We start from the raw sequence: 27,548 nt of genomic DNA, 5'->3' as shown, positions 1-27,548 counted from the left end.
GAGGCTCAAGAAGTCAAGTCCCCAGATCTGTTTATATGACAGCTATATCAGGTTATAAACCGATTTAAACCATACTTGGCACAGTTATTTGATAGTACAACAATATACTTCGTGCAAAAAATCATTCAAATCGGATAAGAATTGCGACCCCTAGAGGCTCAAGAAGTCATGATCCCAGATCGGTTTATATGGCAGCTATATCAAAACATGGACAGATTTAAACCATACTTAGCGCAGTTGTTGGAAGTGATACCAGAACACCACGTGCTAAATTTCATTCCAATCGGATAAGAATTGCGCACTCTAGAGGCTCAAGAAGTCAAGACCCCAGATCGGTTTATATGGCAGCTATATCAAAACATGGACAGATTTAAACCATACTTAGTGCAGTTGTTGGAAGTGATACCAAAACACCACGTGCAAGATTCCAATCAAATCGGACCAGAATTGCGCCCTCTAGAGGCTCAAGAAGTCATGATCGGTTTATATGGCAGCTATATCAAAACATGGACCGATATGACCCATTTACAATCCCAACCGACCTACACTAATAGGAAGTATTTGTGCAAAATGTCAAGCGCCTAGCTTTACTCCTTCGAAAGTTTGCGTGCTTTCAACAGACAGACGGACATGGCTAGATCGACATAAAATGTCACGACGATCAAAAATATATACACTTTATGGGGTCTCAGACGAATATTTCGAGTAGTTACAAACAGAATAACGAAATTAGTATACCTCCATCCTATGGCGGAGGGTATAAAAATCAATTTGTGTTTCCAGGTTTGTTTGGGTTTTCCTTATAGACTTAGAAACAGCTGAACCGATTTTCTTGAAATTTTAACAGATGGTGTATAATTATCCCATGGAGAAAATAGGGTATTACATTTTTTGATATCTAAAGGGGGGACAGACCCTCCCACTTACCCCAATTTTCAGAAACGCCAGATCTCGGAGATGGGTGGTGCGATTTAAGCCAAATTTTGTGTGCCCTCATATAGTACCCTACAAATAAAAATTTGGTACTCAAATTTCGGATGAGGTACCTAGGGGTGACGCCCTACTCTAAATCCTACCAAATATATATTTGGACCAATCACGACAATATGGGACTCAAACGAAAGGTATTTAAGAGAAGAAAACGTATCTGATATCCAATTGTGGGGCCAAGTGCTAGGGGGACCACTCCAACCCCGAAAACACCCCTAAATCGGACATATTTTCCGACCATGGCAATATGGGACTCAAAAGAAAGGTATTTGCGAGTAGAATATGAATCTAATTACCAAATGTAGGACCACGTTTCTAGGAGTCCACCCCTTCCCCAAAACACCCCCCAAGCTGGACTTATTTACTGGCCATGGGAATATGGGGCTTAAATAAAAGGTACTTGAGTGTAGAATTCGAATTTGATATCCAAATATGTTATAATACTTCTTAATGGTAAAGATCGGAACCAGCTATGCTGAAGGGCCAAAAATGCATATGACAAAATATGGCATATGACAGGGCTAGAGACAGAGGTCTCAATGTTAACCCAGCGAAGATTGAAATATGCCTGTTCGCGAAGAAGACGAAGGTGGGCCAATTTGACGCACCACGTTTCATCAATAGAACGATTTTGGTATCTGACAACTTCAAATACTTAGGTGTGATCTTGGATAGGAAATTGAAGTGGAAATGTGTCACATTCAGGAGCGTACTGAGAAGGTTCACAGATGTTGGGCACTACGTATACATGCCGTAGGCTCGAAATGAGGCCTGAATCCGAGGATAGTCCACTGGCTCTACAGGAGCGTGATCAGACCAATACTTACTTTTACCTCAGTAGTTTGGTGGACTGTTATGGAGAAAAAGTGCAACATAAGGACCATACAACAGGCTTAGAGAACATGTTGTCTTGGCATAGGCGGAGCGTTTAGAACCACGCCCACTAGGGTACTGGAGACTATTCTAGATATCCCATTGGCAAACAGATTAAGAGTGATATGGTTCAGTTTAGAAACTTTTGTCGTCCATGGCTCCTGAAATAAGGCAATAAACAAACTTTGCCCTTGCTGATTTTCTGCATCAGAGCGTATGTAGCTGTCTCGCTCCGGTGAAAGTTTATCTGGATTACCTCAATCATTGGTCCGCCAATAAGTAAGCATCTTGGGAGTAGGTGATGATCTCATCGTCTGCTGCCTGTTCCTTAGACTACATTGACTTTCCTGTCACAGCACTGCCTGATGTGATCGTTTTCGGTTCTTTGCCTAGTCTAGTCTTCCGACTCTTTATAAAGTCGGTAATGGTTGCATCGTCGGGTCCCCGTCCGTTAAGCTGTAATGGGTTTGCTTTCCCTGTACTGCAACATGTTTCGATACTAGGATTTTTGCCTTCCAAATCCTAAGTAAATGGGCTTCTTGGGAGCAGGTGATGGTACCATCATCGGCTACCTGTTCGTTGGGTTGCATTGAGACTCCTGTTGCTGCGCTGCCTAATGTTTCAGTATTTGGATCTTTACCTATCCCGGTATTCCGAATCATGATGTCGGTGATGGGTTCGTCGTTGGGTTCCTGTTTGTTAGGCTGTGTTGGGTCTCTCGCCTCTGCATTGCCTCATATTTTAGTATTAGGATCTTTGCTTATCCTAGTCTTTCCGATATTGAGAAATGACGTGACATTGTCGGCCCCCTGTTTGTTGGACGGTGTTAAGTCATCTGCCACTGCACGGCCTGATGTCTCAAAATGAGAATTTTTGCCTATGCTAGTCTTCTCAATCTTGAAAAAGACAGCTTTGCTCCCGTAGTTCGCCATGCCTTTAGTCTTAGACAAACTCATCAAGGAGACTTGATCAATACCAACCACAAGTAGAGTTCCTGCCACCTTATTCTCCCCGTGGAAGACCTCCCACTTCTCTGCGACCAAACCTTGGTTTTGCTTGCCCAAGAATCCCAACATGCGTTCCGTCGCAAATTTAATGCACCATCCCTTGATGAAGACCGTCGCCATTGTGAGCTGGGGTATATCCATGTTTCTCACCAGGTCGAGCTTTGCACCCTCCCAGGGAGCGTGAATACCTCTGACGAGCTGTTTGACGGTATCAATACATTTCACCGATGCAAAACGCAGCGTAAAGATGTCCCCTCTAAACTCGCAGCTCATCATTTGTATGGATGGACCCTCTACAGAGTTCCACACATGTTCGGAAATCCGATCGTTAACCAGATCCTCCACCTGGGACTGATGATCTGGTGAAATCCTACCTGTTGCACAGCCGATATTGATGACTGCATAAGTCAGCTCATCTCTGTTGTGCTTCCTTGCCACTCTGTCGTAAGAGGGCGGCCATCTTCCCCTTCCGTGATGGCTGTGGCCTACTACTGGAAGTCACAGTCCTCCATGAAGACTCAGGTGCCGTACGCGCTTCCTACGTTCTTGTTCCGACTTTGACTACCTCCGCAGGACACTGTCTGGAGTCTCCATTGCAGGATGGCTGGCTTGGTTTTCCCAGAGTACTTGAAAGCGGGGAGCTCTTTTTCTTCTTCTTTCTCCATAGAAGTGCTTGGAATGTCAGTTCCCTTCCCTATCCTTTCCATCATCCTGTACTTTCGCCCGATTGCGCTGCCGGTACATACTCCTCTGTCTCCTTCGTCATGCACCGGATCGCTTTCTCGGTCTGCTTGTGAGCTTAGCAAAGTCATGCTCACTTCTGCCGTCATTCCGTTGCCCTCATCTCTCGAATCGGCTGCGATGACTGTTTCATTGACATCGTCGCTGTCTGAGTCCGAGTCAGAAACACCACCTTTACTTAAAGGCTGGGGACGAACTGTGCATCCCTATGGTTTATCCATCTCTTCCTCATTAATTAGTCTGACGACTAGTTGTGCCGTTGATGCATCACTCTCGACTACAGGTGGCATAGCAGCCACACCTATAGCAGGGGAGGACAACATGCTACGGTTTGACGACACCACCGCAGATGTTGAGTCTTTGGAGTTCATTTCTAGCCTACTCCAAAAAGCTTTAAAATGTTTTCGTAATAAGTAGTACCTATTCCGAGATATGGATATATTTTTTCCCTTGAGGAGCGAAATAAAAACACGTCCGCTCCACTCAAATTCTAAACAGGCGAAATACTTGAAAATGAAAAAAATTGGCAAAACCCGACCTGGACTCGAACCTGGGCACACGGAGCAACAGCGAGAGTCGTTGCCGTCTTCTAGCGTTCGAAGCCATCAATACACTTTCCAATAGACCCACAGAATCTTGTACGTACCATGGAAGTAGTGTAATTTGTGCAGACAGAAAATTTGCCATTACCCAAAAACACATGCACTGGGAAAAGTACAGCTAATAGGCAGGGTTTTCGAGCGTGTTTAATGTGGTTATTTCTATCATAGAGGCGTTTTCGCAATTAATTAGATACAAGTTTAGCATACCAACGTACGGCCCTTGAAGCCTTCACACCTATTATGGCTGATGAGTAATTGTAACCAAATGGGGATATACTAACTTCATCATTTAGTTTGTAACACATCGAAATATTGATTTGAGACCCAACAAAGTATAATATTCTTGATCGTCATGACATTTTAAGTCGATGTAGTCTTGTCCGTCCGTCGTTATTGAAGGTCTGTTGGGATTATAAATGGACCATATTGGTTTATGTTTCGATATGGCTCCCATATAAACAAATTTCTTAAATATACTTCTTCAGCCTCTAGAGAGCTCATTTCTTATCCGATTAGAGTGAAATTTTACACTATAACTTTTTATTGACATTCAATAATGTGCTATGTATGATTGGGGTTGGTCTATAATCTGCCGTTGCTGCCAAATAAACCGAATTTCCGACTATGCTTCTGGAGCCTCTATGAAATTCTATTACGTTAACTTATGAACTCAACTGTAGTTTGTGACATGAAATCGACATTGAAAGTCTGATTTTTTGGCAAGTACTTATTCTAGATAAGCTGCCAGATGAGAAGCGTCAAAACAATATTCTTATCACTGAGTTTCTTTCAATACTCTGTAGCAACAAAATACAATTAGGTGATAATTTATATACCCATCACCATTGGATGGGGGCATACCAATTTCGTTATGCCGTTTGTAACTCGTCGAAATACTGAACTGAGAATCTATATCTATGAATGATTTTCATACCCACCACCATAGAATGGGGGTGTTTAAATTTTGTCATACCATTTGCAACACATCGAGGAAAGGGGAAATGTGTAGTCAATTGCCCCAAATGTACCGGTCCTATACTGGAGAATTAGTTACCTGTCACAGGACATTTCCTACAGGAAATGAAAAGTTTCAATTGTCATAACTTATGATTCTTAATAGTTTTTATACCCACCAACGAAGGATCGGGGTATATTCATTTTGTCATTCCGTTTGCAACACTTCGAAATATCCATTTCCGGCTCTATAAAGTATATATATATTCTTGATTAGCGTAAAAATCTAAGACGATTAGCCATCTCCGTCCGTCTGTCTGTTGAAATCACGCTACAATCTTTAAAAATAGAGTTATTGAGCTGAAATTTTGCACAGATTCTTTTTTTGTCCATGAGCAGGTTAAGGTCGAAGATGGGCTATATCGGACTATATCTTTATATAGCCCCCATATAGACCGATCCCCCGATTTAGGGTGCTAGACCCATAAAAGCCACATTTATATCCGATTTTGCTAAACTTTGGGACAATGAGTTGTATTAGGTCCCTCAACATCCTTCTTAAATTTAGCCCAGATCGGTCCATAGCTACCATATAGACCGATTCGCCGACTTAGGGTTTTAGGCCCATAAAAGACACATTTATTATCCGATTTTGCTGAAATTTGGGACAGGGAGTTGTGTTAGGGCCTTCGACATTCTTTTTCAATTTGGTCCAAATCGATCCAGATTTGGATATAGCTGCTATATAGACCGATCTCTCGATTTAAGGTTTTGGGCCAATTAAAGGCGCATATATTGTCCGATGTCGCCGAAATTTGGGACAGCGCGTTAAGTTAAGCCCCTCGACATCTATCTGTAATATGGCAATGATAGGTCCAGATTTGTATATAGCTGCCATATAGAACGATCTCTCAATTTAGGGCCTAATGCCCATAAAAGGCGCATTTATTGTCCGATTTCGCCAAAATTTTGGACATTAGTTGTGCTAGGCCCTTCTTCAATTTGTCTTAAATCGGTCTAGCTGCCATATAGACCGATCTCTCGATTGAAGGTTTTGGGCCCATACGAGGCGCATTTCTTGTCCGATGTCGCCGAAATTCGGAGCAGTGAGTTAAGTTAAGCCCTTCGACATATTTCAGCAATTTAACCTAAATCGATCAAGATTTGTATAGAGCTGCCATATAGACCGATCTCTCGATTCAAGGTCTTGGGCCCATAAAAGGCGCATTTATTATCCGATTTTGCCAAAATTCGGGACTGTGCAATGTGTTAGACCCTTCGACATCCCTCTTCAATTTGGCCCAGATCGGTCCAGATTTAGATATAGCTGCCATATTGATCGATCTCTCGGTTTTAGGGTTTGGGGCCATAAAAGGTTTATTATTTGTCCAATGTCGCCGAAATTTGAAACAGAGAGTTAAGTTAAGCCCCTCGATATCTTTCTGCAATATGGCAGATATAGGTCCAGATTTGGATACAGCTGCCATATAGAACGATCTCTAGATTTAGGGTCTAAGGCCCATAAAAGGCACATTTTTTGTCCGATGTTGCCGAAATTTTTGACAGTAAGTTGTGTTAGGCCCTTTGACATCCTGCTTCTACTTGCCCAGATAGGTCCAGATTTGAATAGATCTCTCGATTTAAGGTTTTGGGCCCGTAAGAGGCGCATTTCTTGTCCGATGTCGCCGAAATTTGGTATTCAAAGTTTGGCCCGGCCGAACTTATTGCCTTTTACTTGTTTTTAAGTCGCTTAATTTTTGTTAAAAATTGCTTATCCGTTAAATATGTTTGCTAACTAATGTAATCTCCCTTAAAAGTATTCGCAAGACCCAAGACCTGCCCGACGGTGTTAGGATGGTGGCAATTCGTCACCGCGAACGACAAACCTTTATAAAAGTGATTGGATTTTTCCTCGTAACGAGGGGATGAGAACTGGCACCGGTCCTTATCACCAAAGGACCTATCCCATGACAGGTTTGGGACCTGTCCCATTTCCCGTAGGGTATAGCTTTGTTCGTCGTAAAAATCTAAGACGATCTGGTCTTGAAAGTCTATCTGTTGGGTAAATTTACGCTACAGTACTTAATAACAAGGATATTGAGCTGACATTTTTCGCAGATCCTTGGCTGTATTCGGCGCCTTAATATCTGTGCCCAATATGGCCACGATTGATCTAAATTTGAATTTAAGTCACATATATACTGGTGCTATATACTAGGGGCCATAAAAAGTGCATGTTTTAGCCGATTTCGCTGAAATTTCGAACAATGAGTTGCATAATATCCCTTTCTCATCCTTCCCACTCCTGCATGGGCCAGTATCCCGTTTTACGGTCTTTAACTGATTAGATTTCGTTATAGCTGCTATGGGATAATTTTTCAACTAATTCTGGGGATATATGTTTAGAGTATAAATCCGAGGGGGTGGGCATCCGAAGCTCGGTAAGGACATCCAGAGAGCTGCTCAAATACAGAATCCTTCGATGCCAAGACGTACACGTTGGCGGTATGCATTGACATTGAGGGGGCTTTTAACAATGTGTGGACCGACACACTAATCCAATCTTTATACCATCATCGGGTGAAAACTTGGATAAGTTGTGGGTTCCGTGACGTAAATATAAGGAAGAAAGTGGCTCTACTTTGGGTGACCACCATAAATTACCCGTTAAGAATGCTGATTGAGGAGGCCTTTGAACCCGTCTGCTATGCAGACAATGTTATAATTCTAATGGCGATTCAGCTATGCAGAAGGGACGAATCGGTCTTGCAGATGGCATACGACTGGGCTCGACCTAGGGGTCTTAATGTTAATCCAGACAAGACTGAAATCTCCCTGTTCACGAGAAAGACGACGCACCTCATTTCCAATACAATTTTCGTTTGTTTATCTTTCAATGGAAAAGGATAGTCCGAGATCACCACTAACCCTAACAACTTTGGAACGTGTTTCGTAATTCTTAAATTTCTCGCTATATCATCGCTCGCAGGATTTAACCCAACCAAGTCCATTTTCCCCTTTTTATACCCTCCACCATAGGTTGGGGGTATACTAATTTCGTCATTTTGTTTGTAACTACTCGAAATATTAGTCTGAGACCCCATAAAGTATATATATTCTTGATCGTCGCAACATTATTTGTCGATCTAGCCATGTCTGTCAGTCTGTCCGTCCATCCGTCCATCCGTCCGTCCGTCCGTCTGTCTGTCGAAAGCACGCTAACTTTCGAAGGAGTAAAGCTAGCCGCTTGAACTTTGCACAAATACTTCTTATTAGTGTAGATCGGTGGGTATCGTGAATGAGTCATATCGGTCCATGTTTTGATATAGCTGCCATATAAACCGATCTTGAGTCTTTACTTCTTGAGCCTCTAGAGTGCGTTATTCTTATCCGATTGGAATACAATTTTGCACGACGTGGTTTGTTATGATATCCAACAACTGTGCTAAATTAGGTTCAAATCGGTCCATAACCTGATATAGCTGCCATATAAGCCGATCTTGGGTCTTGACTTCTTGAGCCTCTAGAGAGCGTTATTCTTATCCGATTGGAATGCAATTTTTCACGACGTGTTTTGTTATGATATCCAACAAATGTGCCAAGTATGATTCAAATCGGCCAATAACCTGATATAGCTGCCATATAAACCGATCTTGGGTCTTGACTTCTTGAGCCTCTAGAGGGAACAATTCCTATCCGAATTGGCTGAAATTTTGCATGATGTATTTTATTATGAGTTCCAACATCTGTGCTGAGCATGGTTGAAATCGGTTCATAACCTGATATAGCTGCCATATAAACCGATCTGGGGTCTTGACTTCTTGAGCCGCTAGAGGGCACAATTCTTATCCGATTGGAGTGAAATTTTGCACAATGACTTCCAACAACTGTGCTAAATTAGGTTCAAATCGGTCAATAACCTGATATAGCTGCCATATAAACCGATCTGGAATCTTGACTTCTTGAGCCCCTAGAGGTCGCAATTATTGGGTTGCCCAAATAGTAATTGCGGATTTTTTATATAGTCGGCGTTGACAAATTTTTTCACAACTTGTGGCTCTGTAATTGCATTCTTTCTTCTGTCAGTTATCAGCTGTTACTTTTAGCTTGCTTTAGAAAAAAAGTGTAAAAAAAGTATATTTGATTAAAGTTCATTCTAAGTTTTATTAAAAATGCATTTACTTTCTTTTAAAAAGTCCGCAATTACTTTTTGGGCAACCCAATATTATTCGATTTGCCTGAAGTTTTGTACGACGGATCCTCTCATGACCATCAACATACGTGTTTGTTAAGGTCTGAATCGGTCCATAGCCTGATACAGCTCCCATATAAATCGATCTCTCTACTTCTTGAGCCCCCGAAGGGCGCAATTCTTATTCGAATTGGCTGACATTTTACACAGGTCTCCAACGTATATTATGGTCCGAACCGGACCATATCTTGATATCGCTCTAATAGCAGAGCAAATCTTTTCTTTTATCCTTTTTTGCCTAAGAAGAGATGCCGGGAAAAGAACTCGACAAATGCGATCCATGGTGGAGGGTATATAAGATTCGACCCGGCCGGACTTACCACGCTTTTATTTGTTTTGTTTTGTTATTAATTTTTCTTATCTAAATATTTTCTTCTTTTATAAGTTTTGGGTAATAAAATTTATTTTTTCAGAGAATTTGTATAGACATTATAATACTATTAATTTAAAAATCATCTTAAAGGAACAAAATTCCAAAATGGCTGGCCATCATTTTGAGACCCTCGTTGCTATTTTCTAGAAACCCTTCTCAGGATCGGAGATTTTTTCACGAATTTTGATGAATAACATAAAGACGGGAAAGAAAAAGGACACAATGACACCTGTTGCAAATATAAACAAAAATTTTTTAAAAAAATTATCACACATCAGTGGTGAATAACAAAACTTACACAAAATCAAAGAAATTATTATGAGCTCCAAAAGTATGACGATAAACGCCAAGTTGGCCACAATACTGGCAATAATTCCATATGCCATTATGAAGGTTAATAAGAAAATCATAGATATGGTCATATAAACCCAGGGAGCCATTAACTTGTGACGTTCCTAAAAATGAAGAGAAATTAATTTTTGAATTTCATATTCAAGTGTCAGAACTTACCTCCACAATACCCTTGACCAGCAGGGCCGATAAGGCCAGCCAAGCCCCCACATAAGTGAAAACCAAGGCCAAAAGTATGATGCCTTCTATTTGTGAATCACCTTATGAAGAAAATCAGAATAAAAATTTATGTAAAAAACAAACCATTTTTCCAAATGCCATGAAACTCACCACTTGTCTGCGGCACATCATAGGCCAGCCATGATACTAAAATCAATATCAGGGATAACGATGAAAGGCCAACATTTAGCCATGCCACAATCAAACCGAAATTTCTTTGACTTGTGCAACACATTTCGCTATCACTGGCGGTCCTCCTATTGCTTCGTTATTCGCTGGCAGACTGAAACTCATATTCGGTTTCCAGTAGTGAACTTGATATGCAGCTTTAAAATTATGTTTGCAAAAATAATGGCGTAACAATTATCACCATCGTCTTTAAGTATACACACTGAATTAAGAAGGGAAATCGCGCCACATTTTTTTTCTTCGAAAATTTATGAATACATAATTCATCTGATAAGGATCGCATAAGATTGAGAAATGAAATTTTGGAAAGAAATGAACAAAATCACAATTTAAGCTCAGCATAATGAAAGCAAGTATTCACGTGAACTGAGAGAAATAACTTTGCAAGTGCTTAACTTAAATTGAGAAGATTTTCGTCGCCTATGGTAACCTTATGGAACACTCCCTTGACTTATAATACAGAGCTCATAGAATGCGCATTTGTTATCCGATTACGCCGACACTGGAAATGGGATCGGACCATATTTGGAAAAAAAGGCCATAAAGACCGATCTCAGTATTTTTTTTTTTTTTATATTTAACCAACACGCAGGGGATGTCCCCTATAGGTAAGGTTAGGTTTAAGTGGCAGTCTGCCATCAGACTCACTTAGACGTTTTCGTCCATTGTGATTCCACAGGAACAGAAGAAGGAAGATGCCTTCTAGTCCACACCTTTGAATTATCCGAATTGTTCACATCCGCTAAATCAGACAGGTTCTCAAAGAAATGGGAACCTAAAGTGGAACTCCTTCTGACTGCCACACACACAGAAGGTGTTCTATAGTCTCTTCTTCTTCGATGCAATCACAGCTACTGCAAAAATTAAGGCAACCTTCAGTCTGTCAGCATGTTTTCCGATTAGATCGTGACCTGCCATGACGGACACAATGAATGAAATGTCTGTCTAGATTAGGCCACATAGTTTTGGAATGCTCACAACTCCCTCTTTGTGACCATTTATCGCACATTGTCCCTCGCTATAGGCATACCCACAGATTCCAGTATCCCTGGTATGTATAGGGTAGTTCCTAGTTTCGCAAGCTCCTCCGCTTTACAATTCCCTGGAATATCTCTGTGGCCCGGCGACCACAACAGTTGAATTATGAACAGTTCAGCCATCTTGTTGAGAGATCTGCGACAGTCGAGAGCGGTTTTTGTGTTCTGAAATACGTTCCCCAAGGATCTAATCGCTGCCTGGCTACCTTAGAAGATATGTATGCCAATCGTTGTAAGGACATTATATTGGTTGCCCAAAAAGTAATTGCGGATTTTTAAAAGAAAGTAAATGCATTTTTAATAAAACTTAGAATGAACTTTAATCAAATATACTTTTTTTACACTTTTTTTCTAAAGCAAGCTAAAAGTAGCAGCTGATAACTGGCAGAAGAAAGAATGCAATTACAGAGTCACAAGCTGTGAAAAAATTTGTCAACGCCGACTATATGAAAAATCCGCAATTACTTTTTGGGCAACCCAATATCTTAGCCATTCCACCACTTCCATAATTGCAAGAATTTCTGCTTGATACACACTACAATGGTCGAGTAACCTCTTCGATATGACCAGTTCCAGATCTTTAGAGTACACCCCAAAGCCCACATGGTAGTTTAGTTTGGAACCATCCGTATATAAGTCTATGGAACTTCTGATACCAGGGATATCGTAGTTCCAATCGGTTCTATCATGAATAGGGGGCAGTACTTTTTATCAAAAAGCGACTCAGGTAGGGTGTAATCCTCACTGCCTGGAACATTGGACATTGTATTAAGGATAACAAAGTGTCCGTGGCCGCCATATGACCAAAGAGAAAGCTCTCTTAGCCACAGTGGTCGCCGCAATTTGTCTAGCCTCAATGTTCATAGGCATTAGATGTAGCATTGAATTCAGCGCATCAGATGGGGGTCATCCTCAGTGCGGCTGTGATGCACAAACATGCAATCCGGTTGACTATTGAATAGTAGATGGACTTTTCATGCACCGTCCACCAGACCTCAACACCATATAGCATTATAGATCTGACAACTGCAGTATATACCCAACTTTTCGTTCTTTCGCAGGTGTATAGGGCAAGAGTTGCCTTCCCTGCCCTCTACAAAATGATGAATTGGAAGTTCAATTTCCTGTTCCGCAAAACACCCAGGTATGTTGCGCTTTCTTTAAAATTGAAAATTCTCTCCTCCCAAGGAGACAGGTGCAAATGCAAGCAACTTGTATCTACTGCGGAAAAGAACTACCTCTGTCTAGCACGGATTTGCACCAAGACCACTTTCGGCCACTTCGCTATTGCACGTTGAGCTTCCTGAAGTATATCTCTTAGGGTGCTGGGAAACTTTCCCCTAACCTTAATTTCAACGTCATCAGCATACGCGACCACTTTTACGCCTTTTTCTTCCAGAGACAATAAAATATTGGTAATGGCTATATTCCAAAGTAATGGAGGCAATATACCTCCTTGAGAAGTTCCACTGCAGATCCATCTTTTTTGATCTACAGATCCCAAGCCAGCCGTAATGCATCATTTAGTCAGTAAGTTATTAATAAACTTTCTTACGGTAGTGTCGGTGCCTAGCAACTCCAATTACTTTATGATTGACATCGGTTCTACATTATTGAATGCATGCTGCTGCTGCGACAGACGATCTCCAGGGATCTTTGCCCTAAGATATGTTGCTATCAACCTCTCAAAAGTCTACAGCATAAAGGATGACAGACTAATAGGACGAAAATTTTGAAAATTATTTTTGTGTCCCTCAATACCAAAGGTATACATGACATTCTGATACAAGCAGAATATATCTCCTTAAGCCAGGGAAACAGACTATCAGGCACAGCTTGTAATTCAACCGGTGATACATCATCAGAGCCTGGCGAATTAAGTCGAAACTTCTTATCGCCCAAAGGATTTTCGGTTCAGACACAATTTCCCTAATAGTCTCCGACGAATGCGTATCAGTGACAACCTATTCTGGAGGCCTCAGATGTATCCTAGAGGCCTCAGATGTATCCTCCAAGGAGCTGCAGTATTCTACCCAGGATTTGTTCTGAGCCTTTCTCAGCTCGCCGTTATATATTATTAGCTCAGCCTTATTGATTTCCCATTCGTGTGGTCAGCTAAATTGGATAAGAATTGCGCCCTTTTATAGCTCACAAAGTCATGATCCGATATCGGATTATATGAGAGCTATATCAGATTATTAACCGATTTTAACCACACATGGCGCAATTCTTAGAAATAAAAACAAAACACTTTATGCAAAATTTCAGCCAAATCGGATAATTATTGCGCCCTCTAGCGGCTCAAGAATTCAATATCCGAAATTGGTTTATGTGGGAGCTCTATGAGGTTATGAATCAATTTAGACCATACTTGGCGCAGTTATTGGAAGGCAAAACAAAACACTTTTCGCAAATTTTCAAAATCGAATAATTATTGCGCCCTCTAGTGGTTCAAGAGTCTAGATCCGAATTCGGTTTATATGGCATCCATATCAGTTTATGAACCGATTTGGACCATACTTGGCAAAATTGTTGATGGTTAAACCAAAAACTCGTCATGCAAAATTGCAGCCAAATCGGATAGTAATTGCGCCCTCTAGCGGCTCAAGCAATCAAGATCCGAAATCGGTTTATATGGAAGCCATATTAGGTTATGAACCGATTTGTGCCATACTTGGTGGAGTTATTGAAAGTCAAACCAAAACACTTCGTGCAAAATAACAGCCAAATAGGATAATTATTGCGCCCTCTAGCGGCTCAAGAAGTCAAGATTCGAAATCGGTCTGTATGGGAGCTATATCAGTTTATGAACCGATTTGGACCATATTTAGCAGAACTATTGGAAGTCAAAATAAAACACTTGGTGCCAAATCGTAGCCAAATCGGATAAGAATTGCGCCCTCTAAGGGCTCACGATGTTGAGCTCCGATATCGGTTTATATGGCAGCTATACCAAAACAAGGACCTATTTGGCCCATTTACAATCCCAATCGACCTACACTAATAAGAAGTATCTATGCAAAATAAAAAGCACTTAGCTTTGCTCCTTCGAAATTTAGCGTGCTTTTGACAAACAGACGGAAGGCCGGACAGACATGGCTAAATCGACTACTAATGCCAAGACGATAAAAAATGCAAATTTTGCCCATGAACATTCCACTAAGGAACAGGGGCAAACTTCTCACATATCAATGAGTGCAGTCCGATTCAAGTTTAAGCCCAATGATAAGGGGCATCCTTTTTTTATAGCCGAGTTCGACGGCGTGCCGCAGTGCGACACCTCTTTGGAGAGTAGTTTTACATGGCATAGTACCTCACAAATGTTGCCAGCATTAGGAGGGGGAAAATCACTGCTGAAATTTTTTTCTGATGGTCTCGCCAAGATTCGAAGCCAGGTGTTTTTCGTCATAGGCGGACATGCTAACCTCTGCGCTACGATGGCATCCATCAAGGCGATCAAGAAGATATCAACTTTGTTGGGTCTTAGATCAATATTTTGAGGGGTAACAAACGGAATGACTTGGTTAGAATGCCCCCATCCTATGGTAGTGGGTATAAAAATATGAGTGTAATATGTGAATCAATTTTAGCCGGTAAGGTATTTTGGATCCTTTGACATTCTTACCGAGTAAGGTCCACATAGGACTTTAAATGAATACAGTTTCCACATGAGACGATCAGTAGTTTAAAGGTCTTGGTGCTATTTATTTCCCGTTTTCTTTGCAATTTGAAATTGTCAATTTAAGTATGCCCCTCGACATCCGTACTGAGTATGGTCCTAAGGGGACCATATGGGGCCCATAAATGCCGCATGTTTTAACCTACTACTACTAATTAAATTTCCCATGAACATTCAATTAAGGAACAGGGTATACTTCTCTCATATCAATGAGTGCATTTCGATTAAAGTTTCAGCTCAATGATAAGGGGCCTCCTTCTTTATGCCGAGTCCGAACGGCGTGTCGCATAGCGAAATCACTTGGTAGAGAAGGTTTCACATGGCAACTACCTCACAAATGTAGCCAGCATTGGTAAGGGGTTAGCCACCGCTGAAAATTTTTCTGATGTTCATTTCGTGATTCGGCCCACGAAGGAGCAGTTTTTATCCCATTTCTAAAAAATTTGGAACAGCATGATAATATCGACCCTTTGAAAGGCTTGCCCAATGTAGTTTGAATTGAACCATATTTGGACCATTGTTTAATTGTTTTTTATTCAAAGAATAGCATGGCAGAAAACATTTAAATGCCAGCTAACGTTTGTTTGTTTCCTTTCTTAACCTTTTTATTATATCTTTCACATTTCCTTTTGCAAGATACTTTTAAACCAAATTTTTCACAATATGAGAACATACATTTATTTCAATCCTTCTTTTTGTATATAATCGCTTATTTGACGAAGTCCTTGATAATACTGACGTACTGGCATGTAACAGAATATTAAAAATGCTGCATATAGAATTTGAAATAAAATTTCTGAGTTTATATTTAAATCAAATAGGTAAAAACTTACCCAATAGCAAAGAACATCCAATTATCTCCAAAACAATTACCCAAAATGAGTAATCACTTTTAAAGCTTGACACAACGCCAAAGACCATAAGTAACGCCATAACAATCAAGTGAAATACGTTCCAATGGACAAAGGGAGCCATAAGGTAACAACGATTCTAGAACAAGTTTAAAGAAGTAATAAGAACAAGTAAAAAGGCGTTAAGTTCGGCCTGGCCGAACTTTGGATTCCCACCTCCTCTTGCATATAAAGGGTGTTTTTTTAAGACTATAGAAAAGTTCTTTGGAAAAAATCTTATATATAACAAGTAGAAGCGAGATAAGTTCGGCCGGGCCGAATCTTATATACCCACCACCATGGAACGCATTTGTCGAGTTCTTTTCCCGGGATATCTTCTTAGGCAAAAAATGATATAAGAAAAGATTTTCTCTGCTATTAGAGCGATATCAAGATATGAGCCGGTTTAGACCACAACTAAATTATATGTTGGAGAACTGTGTAAAATGTCAGCCAATTCGAATAAGAATTGCGCCCTTTGGGGGCTCAAGAAGTAAAATAGAGAGATCGATTTATATGGGAGCTGTATCGGGCTATAGACCGATTCAGACCATAATAAACACGTATGTTGATGCTCATGAGAGGATCCGTCTAACAAAATTTCAGGCAAATCGAATAATAATTGCGACCTCTAGAGGCTCAAGAAGTCAAGATCCCAAATCGGTTTATATGACAGCTATATCAGGTTTTGAACCGATTTGAATTATATTTGGCACAGTTGTTGGATATCATAACAAAACAGGTCGTGCAAAATTTCATTCCAATCGGATAAGAATTGCGCTCTCAAGAAGCTCAAGAAATCAAGACCCAAGATCGGTTTATATGCCAGCTATATCAGGTTATGAACCGATTTGAACCATACTTGGCACAGTAGTTGGATATCATAACAAAACACGTGGTGCAAAATTTCATTCTAATCGGATGAGAATTGCGCCCTCTAGAGGCTCAAGAAATCAAGACCCAAGATCGGTTTATATGGCAGCTATATCAAAACATGGACCGATATGGCCCATTTACAATACCAACCGACCTACACTAATAAAAAGTATTTGTGCAAAATTTTAAGCGGCTAGCTTTACTCCTTCGGAAGTTAGCGTGCTTTCGATAGACAGACAGAAGGACGGACGGACGGACAGACGGACGGACAGACGGACGGACAGACGGACAGAAAGACGGACATGACCAGATCGACATAAAATGTCGCGACGATCAAGAATATATATACTTTATGGGGTCTCAGACGAATATTTCGAGTAGTTACAAACAGAATGACGAATTAGTATACCCCCCATATACCCCTAATTAGTATACCCCCATATACATAATCAATTTGTGTTTGTTTGTTTGTATGTTTGTTTGTTCCTTATAGACTCAGAAACGGCTGAGCCGATTTTCTTGAAATTTTCACAGATGGTGCATAATGACCCCTTGGTTAAAATAGGGTACTACATTTTTTTGATGTCTGAAGAGGGAGCGGACCTTCCCCCTTACCCTAATTTTCAAAAACGACAGATCTCGGAGATGGGTGATGCGATTTAAGCGAAATTGTGTGTGCTCCCATATAGTACCCTAAAACTAAAAATTTTGTATCCAAATTTCGGATGGGGTACCTAGGGGGGCTGCCCCACCCTAAAACCTACCAAACATATAATTACACCAATCACGGCAATATGGGACTCAAATGAAAGGTATTTAGGATAAGAAAGCGTATCTGATATCCAATTGTCGGACCAAGTGCTAGGGGGACCACCCAAGCCCCAAAACACCCCTTAATCGGACATATTTACCGACCATGGCAATATGGGACTCAAATGAAAGGTATTTGAGAGTAGGATACCAATCTGATATTCAAATGTGATATCACAGGAACAGAAGATGGAAGATGTCTTCTAGTTCCTACCGTTGAACCATCCAGATTGCTTTAAAAATCCCAATAACTTGCAAATATTCTTTACTTTACTTTAATTGGCTATGACAGAATATTTGTTCTACTAGCCGAACGTAGAATAGCGTTCCAAGCGCCTCGATCTTATGCACTCATTCTAACATCTCTGACACCAAGTTTCGAGGTGTCTCCATCGGCCTTTTAGTCTTCCCGGTTTGCGTGTACCACCGTGTTTGCCTTCAAAAGACTTCTTTGCTGGAGCTGCTTCATCCATTCTGAAAACGTGACCTAGCCAACGCAGCTGTTGTATTTTGATGCGTGTAACTATGCTATCTTCGTCATACACCTCATACAGCTCGTGGTTCATCCTTCGCCTATATTCTCCGTTAACGCAAACGGGTCCATATATTTTATGAAGAATATTTCTCTCAAATACTCCAAGCACTGCTTCATCTGCTTTCACAAGTACCCATGCTTCAGAGCCATATAACAGCACGGGTAGTATCAGTGTCTTGTAAAGTGTAAGCTTCGTCTGTCGAGAGATGGCCTTGTTTCTAAACTGCTTACTTAGTCCAAAGTAGCATCTGTTTACCAGTATTATTCTTCGCTTTATCTCAAAACCGGTGTCATTCGTTTCGGTTACGGCGGTGCTGAGGTAGATAAAGTTACTGACTGTCTCAAAGTTGTGGTTCCCAACTTTCTCCATTTTCTTTATCTGCTCGGTTGTGCAAGGCTTTTTGGGAGCTGAAACCATCCATTTCGTCTTATCTCCATTTACAGCCAGACCCATTTTCATTGACTCTCTTTCGATTCTTTCAAAGACTGCAGTTAATACTTCCGGTGGCCGACCTATGATATCGATGTCGTCGGCAAAGGCGAGTAGCATGTGTTCTCTTGTGATTAGTGTGGCATATCTATTCACATCTGCATCTCGTATAATCTTCTCCAGCAGGATATTAAAGAGATCACACGATAGACTGTCTCCTTGTCTAAAACCTCGTTTGGTATTAAATGGTTCGGAGAGATTCTTTCCTATTCTTACTGCGGAACGCGTATCAGCAAGTGTCATCCTGCAGAGTCTTATTAATTTTGCAGGGATACCAAACTCAGACATGGCTTGAAATAAATACCTTTGAGCGTAAAGGAGTATCGAAAACGGCTTTGTAGTAAACAGAGAGATGGTAGGCGTTGATTTGTCCTTCTCGGGTCTTTTCCAGGATTTTGCGCAGTGTGAATATCTGGCCTAGGGTGGATTTACTAGGTCTAAAGCCGCATTGATAGGGCCCAATTATCTCATTGACTTTAGGTTTTAATCTTTCACACAATACGCTCATGGGGAGGAGACTTATTCCTCTGTAGTTGGCACATTCCGTCTTGTCTCCTTTCTTGTGTACGGGATATAGTATGCTGAGGTTCCAATTATCGTGTATGCGTTCTGCTAGCCAGATTGCGCAGATAAGCATACACCTTATCGGCGTGTCGCCTCCGGTCTTAAATAGTTCAGCGGGTAACCCGTCGGCTCCTGCTGCCTTGTTGTTCTTTAGTCGGGTCACTGCTACTTAGACCTCATTCTGACCAGGAGGTAAACATTCTATACCATCATCAGGGATTGGTTCTGCGGTATCCTCTTCGCCGCCACCGTCGGACACTAGCAGTTGGGAAAAATGTTCTTTCCATATCCTCAGCATGTTGTCTGTGTCAGTTACCAGATTTCCTTCTGTGTCTCTGCAGGAGGATGTGCCTGCACCAAAGCCATCGGTTTGGTGTTTAATTCTTTGGTAGAGTTTCCGGACTTCATTCTGACTCCTGTACATCTCAATTCGCTCACACTCACGTCTTTCCATTTCCTTTTTCTTTCTGCGGAATAGACGTTTCTCCCCTCTCCTTTTCTCACGATACCTCTCCTTCATCTGGCGCGTTGCTACTGATTGCAGGGTTGCTCTATATACCGCATTCTTGGCTTCAGTAGCATCTCGACACTCTTGGGTTTCTTGGATTAGGCTTCCGGTAGCCAAGTACGGATTTCGCGGCATTTTCCTTGGAGTGGGTAATAGTTTGCCACTGCGGCGTTATATCATCGTAACAAGGAGTGCTTTCATCAAGTAGTTGGGTCAGTCGAGTGGAGTATGCCGCTGCCATTTGCAGCTTTTCAATGTCCAGCTTCCGAATATTCACATCCGCTAAATCAGCAAATCAATGAAATGAGAACCTAATGTGGAACTCCTTCTGACTACTAGTGTGGGACACACACACAGAAGGTGTTCTATAGTTTCTTCTTCGATATCCTCACAGCTTCTGTAAAAGTCGTTGTTGGCATTCTTCAGTCTGGCAGCAATGACTGAGACTGACTGAGACTAGCCAATGACATCAAAGCGGTAGGCCTCTTCAAATTTAGATTAGCCCACATAGTTTTGGAATGCTCACTGCCCCCTTTTGGTGACAATCTATCATTCATTGTACTTCGGGCCTGGCTTACATGCATCTAGAGGCATACCCACAGATTCCATTATCCCTGGAATATGTAGGGTAGTTCCCAGTTTCGCAAGCTCATCCGCTTTACAATTCCCTGGGATATCTTTGTGGCCCGGCACCAAGAACAGGTGAATTTTGAATTGTTCATTCATCTCGTTGAGAAATTTGCGACAGTCGAGGGCGGTTTTTGTGTTCAGAAATACGTTCTCCAGAGATTTAATGGCTGCCTAGCTGTCTGAGGAGAATCGTCGTAATGACATTATATCTTAGCCATTCCACAACTTCCTTAATTGCAAGGATCTATGCTTGATCCACACTGCAGTGGTCGGGTAACCTTCTCAATATAACCCGTTCTAGTTCGTAAGAGTGCACCCCAAAGCCCACCTGGCTATTTAGTTTCGAACCATCCGTATAGAAGTCTATGTAACTTCTCTCACCAGGGATATCAAAGTTCCAATCGGTTCTATCAGGACTAGTTGGACAGCATTTTTTATGAAAAAGCGGCTCAGGTAGGGTGTAATCCACACTGCCTGGAACATCGGATAACACAGTGTCTGTAGCTGCCACATGACAAATGAGCAAGCAGCAATTTGTCTAGCCACAATGTCCAGAGGCATAAGATGTAGCATTGAATTCAGTGCATCAGATGGTGTCGTCCTCAGTGCGGCTGTGATGCACAAACAAGCCATCCTTTGGATCCGGTTGAGTATTGAGCAGTAGGTGAACTTTTGAAGCGCCGTCCAACAGACCACAACACCATATAGCATTATAGATCTGACAACTGCAGTATATACCCAATGCATAACACGCGGTCTAAACCCTAACATATGCCAATGGCTGTCTGACTGGTGCATAGGGCTAGAGTTTATTGTCGCAGTGAGTTAAGATAAGTCCCTCGACATACTTCTGCAATATGTCACAGATCGGTCCAGATGTGGGTATAGCTGCCATATAGACCGATCTCTCGATTTGAGGTTTTGGGTCCATAATAGGCGCATTTATTGTCCGATGTCACCGAAATTTGGGACAGTGAGTAATGTTAAGTCCCTCGACATACTTCTGCAATATGTCACAGATCGGTCCAGATTTGAATATAGCTGCCATATGGACCGATCTCTCGATTTAAGGTTTTGGGCCCGCACTTATTGTCCGATGTCGCCGAAATTTGGGACAGTGAGTTAAGTTAAGTCCCGCGACATATTTCTGCAATATGGCAGAGATCGGTTCAGATTTGAATATAGCTGCCATATATACCAATCTCTCGATTTAAGGTTTTGGGCCCATAAGAGGCGCATGTATCGTCCGATATTACCGAAATTTGGGACAGTGAGTTGTGTTAAGTTCCTCGACATACTTCTGCAATATGGCACAGATCGATACAGATTTGGATATAGCTGCCATATAGACCCATCTCTTGATTTAAGGTTGTGGGCCCATAAGAGGTGCATTTATTGTCCGATATTACCGGAATTTGGGACAGTGAGTTGTGTTAGGCTCTTCGACATTTTTCCGAAACTTGGCCCAAATCGGTCCAGAATTGGATATAGCTGCCATATAGACCGATATCTCGATTTAAAGTCTTGGCCCTATAAAAGGCGCATTTATAATCCGATTTCACTTAAATTTGGCACATACTTTTCGACATTCGTGTCGTATATGGTTCAGATCGGTTTATTTTTAGATATAGCTACTAAAAGGACTAATATTACACACAATTGAACAATGACTCGTACTTATTGGTATTTGGTCCAAATCGGAACATATTTCGATATAGCTACTATGGGGTTTATATATATATATCCGAGGTGGTGGGTATCCAAAGTTCAGCCCGGCCGAACTTAACGCCTATTTACTTGTATACTTTTGTTTTTTTTTTTTTTGAAAAACTTTCTAATAGCTCTAATAAAAAACCCTTTGGTTTCATACGGCCATTTTGCGCCAATTCAAATTTCATCTTCACTAACTCCAGCTAGAATTTTTCTAAGGCAGCTCTATTCATGAGTAGTTTTCTACCCATTTGTCTTTTATCGGTTAATGCAAATAGGCAGGCATGGCTTAGGGGAATTAAGATTAAATATTTTTCATATAGAGAATCGGAGATCGTTGTACTAAATTTTGAGAAGATCTGCAGTCATTGTCACTAGGCCAGAAAAGATGTCCGAACCAAATTTGAAATCAATTGAATGAAAACTGCGACCTTTACTTTGTACGCAAAATAATATGGACAGACTGACAGACAGAAAGACACACAGACAGACATAGCTAAATCGAATCAGAAAGTGATTCTGACCCTACCGGTATACTTATCAATGGGTGTTTCTCACACACCACAGTAGTGGTGAAGGATATACAAAGACCCCATTCTTCGTTGGTGTGTATACAAGAATGGAAGTAAAACTTTTATTTTCTATGAAATTATGCCCATACTTACGGTGGAAATTCCTTTGGTCAGCATAAGTGACAAAATAAACCAAATTCCTAGGTATAAAGTGATTCCGGCATCCACAATATTCGCCACTCTCTTTGTCTCTGTACATTGTAAAGATGTCAAAGGAAAGCTAGATTTTATAACAAGAACTGTTTACATCAATCGAATTGTTATCTTACCCTCAGGTGTAGGCACATCAGGTACTACGAGATCCCAAATGAGCGAAAAAAACAAAACAGCTGAAATTGCAGCATTCAAATAGGCTACGGCCGTACATAATTTCTTGTTATCCGCGGAACTCATCATGAGTGTGTACCGCTTTCCAGAGGCTCACGTTTTGTTGAACTACTAAAATTTCTATGAAACGATATGCATATCGAATATCACCTTGGGGTGTTTAGTACAAGAACTTTTACAGTTGAGTTCAATACAATGGTTTAGTATGCTAACCGCAAAAGCAACGGGGAACGAAAAGTTCGACTTTGTCAACTCGCAAATACTTTTTCTCCATATGAAATGTATGCGATAAGAAATTGGCTTCTTATCAAGGTGTGTGGAAAAGAATGGAAACCACAAACGATGTTGATTTTGTTTTTTTATGGGCATTCAATTTTTACTACAAAAAATGCCACGATAGGTTCCAACAAATGGAAGTTTTTGAATAAGCTCTCACTATGTGTTGCATTTTATTGTCAACAAGGGTGCAAGTACGGCCGGGCCGAATCTTATATACCCTCCATCATGGATCGCATTCGTTCGCATTCCAAGATCGGTTTATATGTCAGCTATACTAGATTATGAACCGTTATGAATTCTACTTAACACAGTTGTTGGAAGTGATACCAAAACACCACGTGCAAAATGTCAGTCAAATCGGACGACAATTGCGCCCTCTAGAGGCTCAATAAATCAAGACCCAAGATCAGTTTATATGGCAGCTATATCAAAACATATACCGATTTGGCCCTTTTACAGTCCCAACCGACCTACACTAATAAAAAGTATTTGTGCAAAATTTCAAGCGGATAGCTTTACTCCTTCCAAAGTTAACGTGCTTTCGACAGACAGACGGACGGGCGGACGGACGGACGGACGGACGTGCGGACGGATGGACGGACGGATGGACGGACGGACGGATGGACGGACGGACGGATGGACAGATGGACGGACGGACGGATGGACAGATGGACGGACGGACGGACGGATGGATAGACGGATATACGGGCGAACATGGCTAGATCGACTCAAAATGACATGACGATCAAGAATATATATACCTTATGGGGTCTCAGAGGCATATTTCGAGGTGTTACAAACAGAATGACGAAATTATTATACCCCCATCCTATGGTGGAGGGTATAAAAACAACTGTCACCACATTACTGTGGGCACAATGACCAGTTTCAGAGGCAAAAAGTAAATTTTTATACCCTCCACCATAGAATGGAGGGAATACTAATTTCGTCATTCTGCTTGTAACACCCCGAAATATGCGTCTGAGACCCCATAAGGTATTTATATTCTTGATTGTCATGTCATTTTACGTCGATCTAGCCATGTCCGTCCGTCTGTGCGTCTATAGGGCGCAATTCTCATCCAATTTGACTGAAATTTTGCTCGTGGTGTTTTGGTATCACTTCCAACAACTGTGTTAAGTATGGTTCCAATCGGTCCATGTTTTGATATAGCTGCCAAATAAACCGATCTTGGGTTTTGACTTCTTGAGCCTCTAGAGGGCGCACGTAGTGTTTTGGTATCACTTCCAACAAGTGCTAAGTATGATTTAAATCGATTCATAATCTGGTATAGCTGTCATATAAACCGATTTTGGATCTTGACTTCTTGAGCCAATAGAGCGCGCAATTCTCATCCGATTTGGCAGAAATTTTATGCAACGGCTTCTCTTCAACATACGTGTCTTATATGATCTTTGTCGATCAATAGCTTGCTACGCCTCCCATGTAAGCCTATCTCCCGATTTTGCTTCTTGAGCCCATACAAGGCGAAATTTTTATCCGAATGAACTGAAATATTACACAATGACTTCTACAATGTTCAGCATTCATTTATGACCCGAATCGGACTAGAACTTGATATAACTCTAATTGCATAACAGTTCTTATTCAATATTCTTTGTTTGCCTAAAAAGAGATACCGCGCATAGAACTCGACAAATGCCATCCATGGTGGAGGGTATATAAGATTCGGCCCGGCCAAACTTAACACGCTCTTACTTGTTCACTTTATAATCTCTAAAAATAAAAAACAGGCTGCAGACCGATTTGTTGTTGGAAGTCACAACAGAACACTATGTGAAAATCTTTTAGTTAAATCGGACAAAAATAGCGGCTTCCAGGGGTTAAAGATGTCAAATCGAGAGATCGGTTTATACGGGAGCTATACCAGGTTATAGGTCGTTTTGGATTTTACTTATGACAGTTGTTGGAAGTCATAATAGAACACTATGTGCAAAATTTCAGCCAAATCGAAAGAAAATTGCAGCTGATAAGGGGTCAAGAAGTCAAATCGGAAGACCGGTTTATATGGGAGCTATACGAGGGTTGCTTTTTTTACTTCGGGATTGGACAAGCCTTGTTTTGCAATCTGCCAACTGGAAGCTCTATCGTAAACCTTGACTTTTTTGAGGTTATACGTTTTCAGAACATTTTGACATATGAGCGCTATTTGTGTTGTTTACAGTAACTTTAATGATTCATCTCGCCTAAAAAAATGGAATTATATCTGGATCATTTCCGTGCGATTATTTTTTAAAACAGTTCATCGATAAACTTAATTAAATTTTTGGCGATGAAGCTTAATCAAAGATCTGTGTTTGTCCATAATATGGTGAATTCAACGCAGGTCGTAGTTCACTCCAAGACGAATTTCGTGAAGTTCGTCCAAAATCAGTTGTTGTTCCAAAAACCATTGATGCTGTGCGTCAACTGGTATTGGAATATCGCCATGTGACCTATCGTGAGATTGAGACAATCTTAGGCATTAGTGGGACGGGCCAGTATACATTCAGTATTGCATGAACATTTGATCGGCAAAAAAATTTGTTCGGTTAGAATTCCACACAAATTGTCAATCGCTCAAAAAAAGGCTAGTGTTTATTGGTTGAAAGAAATGCTCCAAACTACGATCGCGGGGCTTCGAAACACGTCTATGACATCGTGGCAGGTGATGAATCTTGGATTTACGCGTATTAGCCTCTATGGGTGTCTCAAGATAAGCCAAATACAACAGAAGTTGCTTGCGCACAAAGCATTTCCAAGAAAATTATCGCCTGTTTTTACGGTAAAACTGGACATGTCGAAATCATAGAACAACGCAGAACTGTAATTTCTGAGTGGTACACAACCATTTGTTTGCCAGTTGTCTTCGAAGAAATCAGGAAAACCAACCGCCGAAGACGGATCACTCTTCACCACGACAATGCGAGCTCTCACACATCGGCTCAAACAAGAAGCGGTTGATGCGTTTAGAGTGCATGTTTTCGAGATACCTCAATCCGAGTGGCAAAAGTGCTTCGACTATTGATTCAAACGCATACAAAAGTGTATAGATCTTAATGGGGAATATTTTGAAAAAAAAAAAATAACGCGTTTTTTGGTGATTAATATTTGTTTTTGTTATCTAATCCCGAGATATAAAAGGCAACCCTCGTATCTGGTTATAGACCGATTTGGACTGTACTTGCCATAATTGTTGGAAGTCATAACGGAGTATAACGAGCAAAATTTCAGATGTGTAACGGCCGTATTTATTTACCTTGATTTTTATGAATGTTGATTATTATAATTATATGTTTGACAATTTGAACTTAATTTATATTTTCCTTAACTGTCCCAACTACCCTCATAAATTGTAATTTTTGTTGAGAGAAAATATGTTTTACTTTTGTATTTCATTGTTTCAAATTGTTCCATTTTAATTCCATTGGATACTAGATTGTTTTCATGATTTTACTTGTCCCTTTATAAGTCAATACATTTAGCTATAAGTTGTCATTCTTTACCGTATCTTGACAAATAAAGAGACTGCAAACCTAAGTCTTCATCGTCTTGTTTTCCTTTTTATAAAATCATATTAAACATAAAAATAAAATTAATACCAAGACACTAGCTGACCTTCGGGACTCCAGTGGCTGGTAATAATCTGAGGACAAATACTGATTATTATCTTATTTGAACCAGATTAATAAATAATAATACTCCTCTAAATAATCATTTATTACAATTGGCGCCCACCGTAAAATTTTTAAATATTTTGCTGAAAATTCTACAACAGTTTTGCATAAAATATTTAAATTTTTGCAAAACATAATTTTCGCAAAATAAAAGAAGAAACGTGTTTCGCATTTATTCAATTGCCGTCCACTTATGCTGCTGTTGCCGTCGCTATCATCAGGTTGAGTTGTTTGTTGTTGTTACAAAAAGGGAATCACCATACGTGAGTCATCGCCCACGGTTGGTTGTTGTTGTTGTGACTCCCGCATGTTTTAACTCCACATCTCATTGCTGTTGCTTCAGCTCCAGTCTATCAACAGTCTAGGCAAAGGGTTTTGTTGTTGCGAAAACATTTCTTCTTCCCAGCATTTCG

At 40.8% G+C, this 27,548-nt stretch overlaps 3 protein-coding genes across 3 annotated transcripts in view; 1 reads left to right on the top strand and 2 right to left on the bottom strand.

Annotated features, from left to right (window-relative positions):
• The window catches only part of LOC106092224 (uncharacterized), a 288,892-nt gene that overhangs the window by 230,580 nt on the left and 30,764 nt on the right, over positions 1 to 27,548 (top strand). The gene's annotated exons all lie outside the window — the stretch shown is intronic.
• Positions 9,830 to 11,687, bottom strand: LOC106092236 (uncharacterized). Its single transcript, XM_013259027.2, has 4 exons — positions 10,474 to 11,687; positions 10,303 to 10,403; positions 10,091 to 10,247; positions 9,830 to 10,021 (listed from the first exon to the last, which is right to left on the bottom strand). Exons 1-4 carry the CDS (start codon positions 10,595 to 10,597, stop codon positions 9,936 to 9,938), a joined length of 468 nt encoding a protein of 155 aa, XP_013114481.2. The 5' UTR covers positions 10,598 to 11,687; the 3' UTR covers positions 9,830 to 9,935.
• LOC106092235 (uncharacterized) lies at positions 15,783 to 23,311 on the bottom strand. The gene is made up of 4 exons (XM_013259026.2): positions 23,122 to 23,311; positions 22,946 to 23,043; positions 16,101 to 16,257; positions 15,783 to 16,036 (listed from the first exon to the last, which is right to left on the bottom strand). The coding sequence occupies exons 1-4, from the start codon at positions 23,246 to 23,248 to the stop codon at positions 15,945 to 15,947; spliced, it is 474 nt and encodes a 157-aa protein (XP_013114480.2). The 5' UTR covers positions 23,249 to 23,311; the 3' UTR covers positions 15,783 to 15,944.

Source organism: Stomoxys calcitrans, chromosome 5 (genome assembly GCF_963082655.1).
Source record: "Stomoxys calcitrans chromosome 5, idStoCalc2.1, whole genome shotgun sequence".
In the NCBI taxonomy this organism is placed as follows: Eukaryota; Metazoa; Arthropoda; class Insecta; order Diptera; family Muscidae; genus Stomoxys; species Stomoxys calcitrans.
This window is presented reverse-complemented; position numbering and strand designations above follow the sequence as displayed.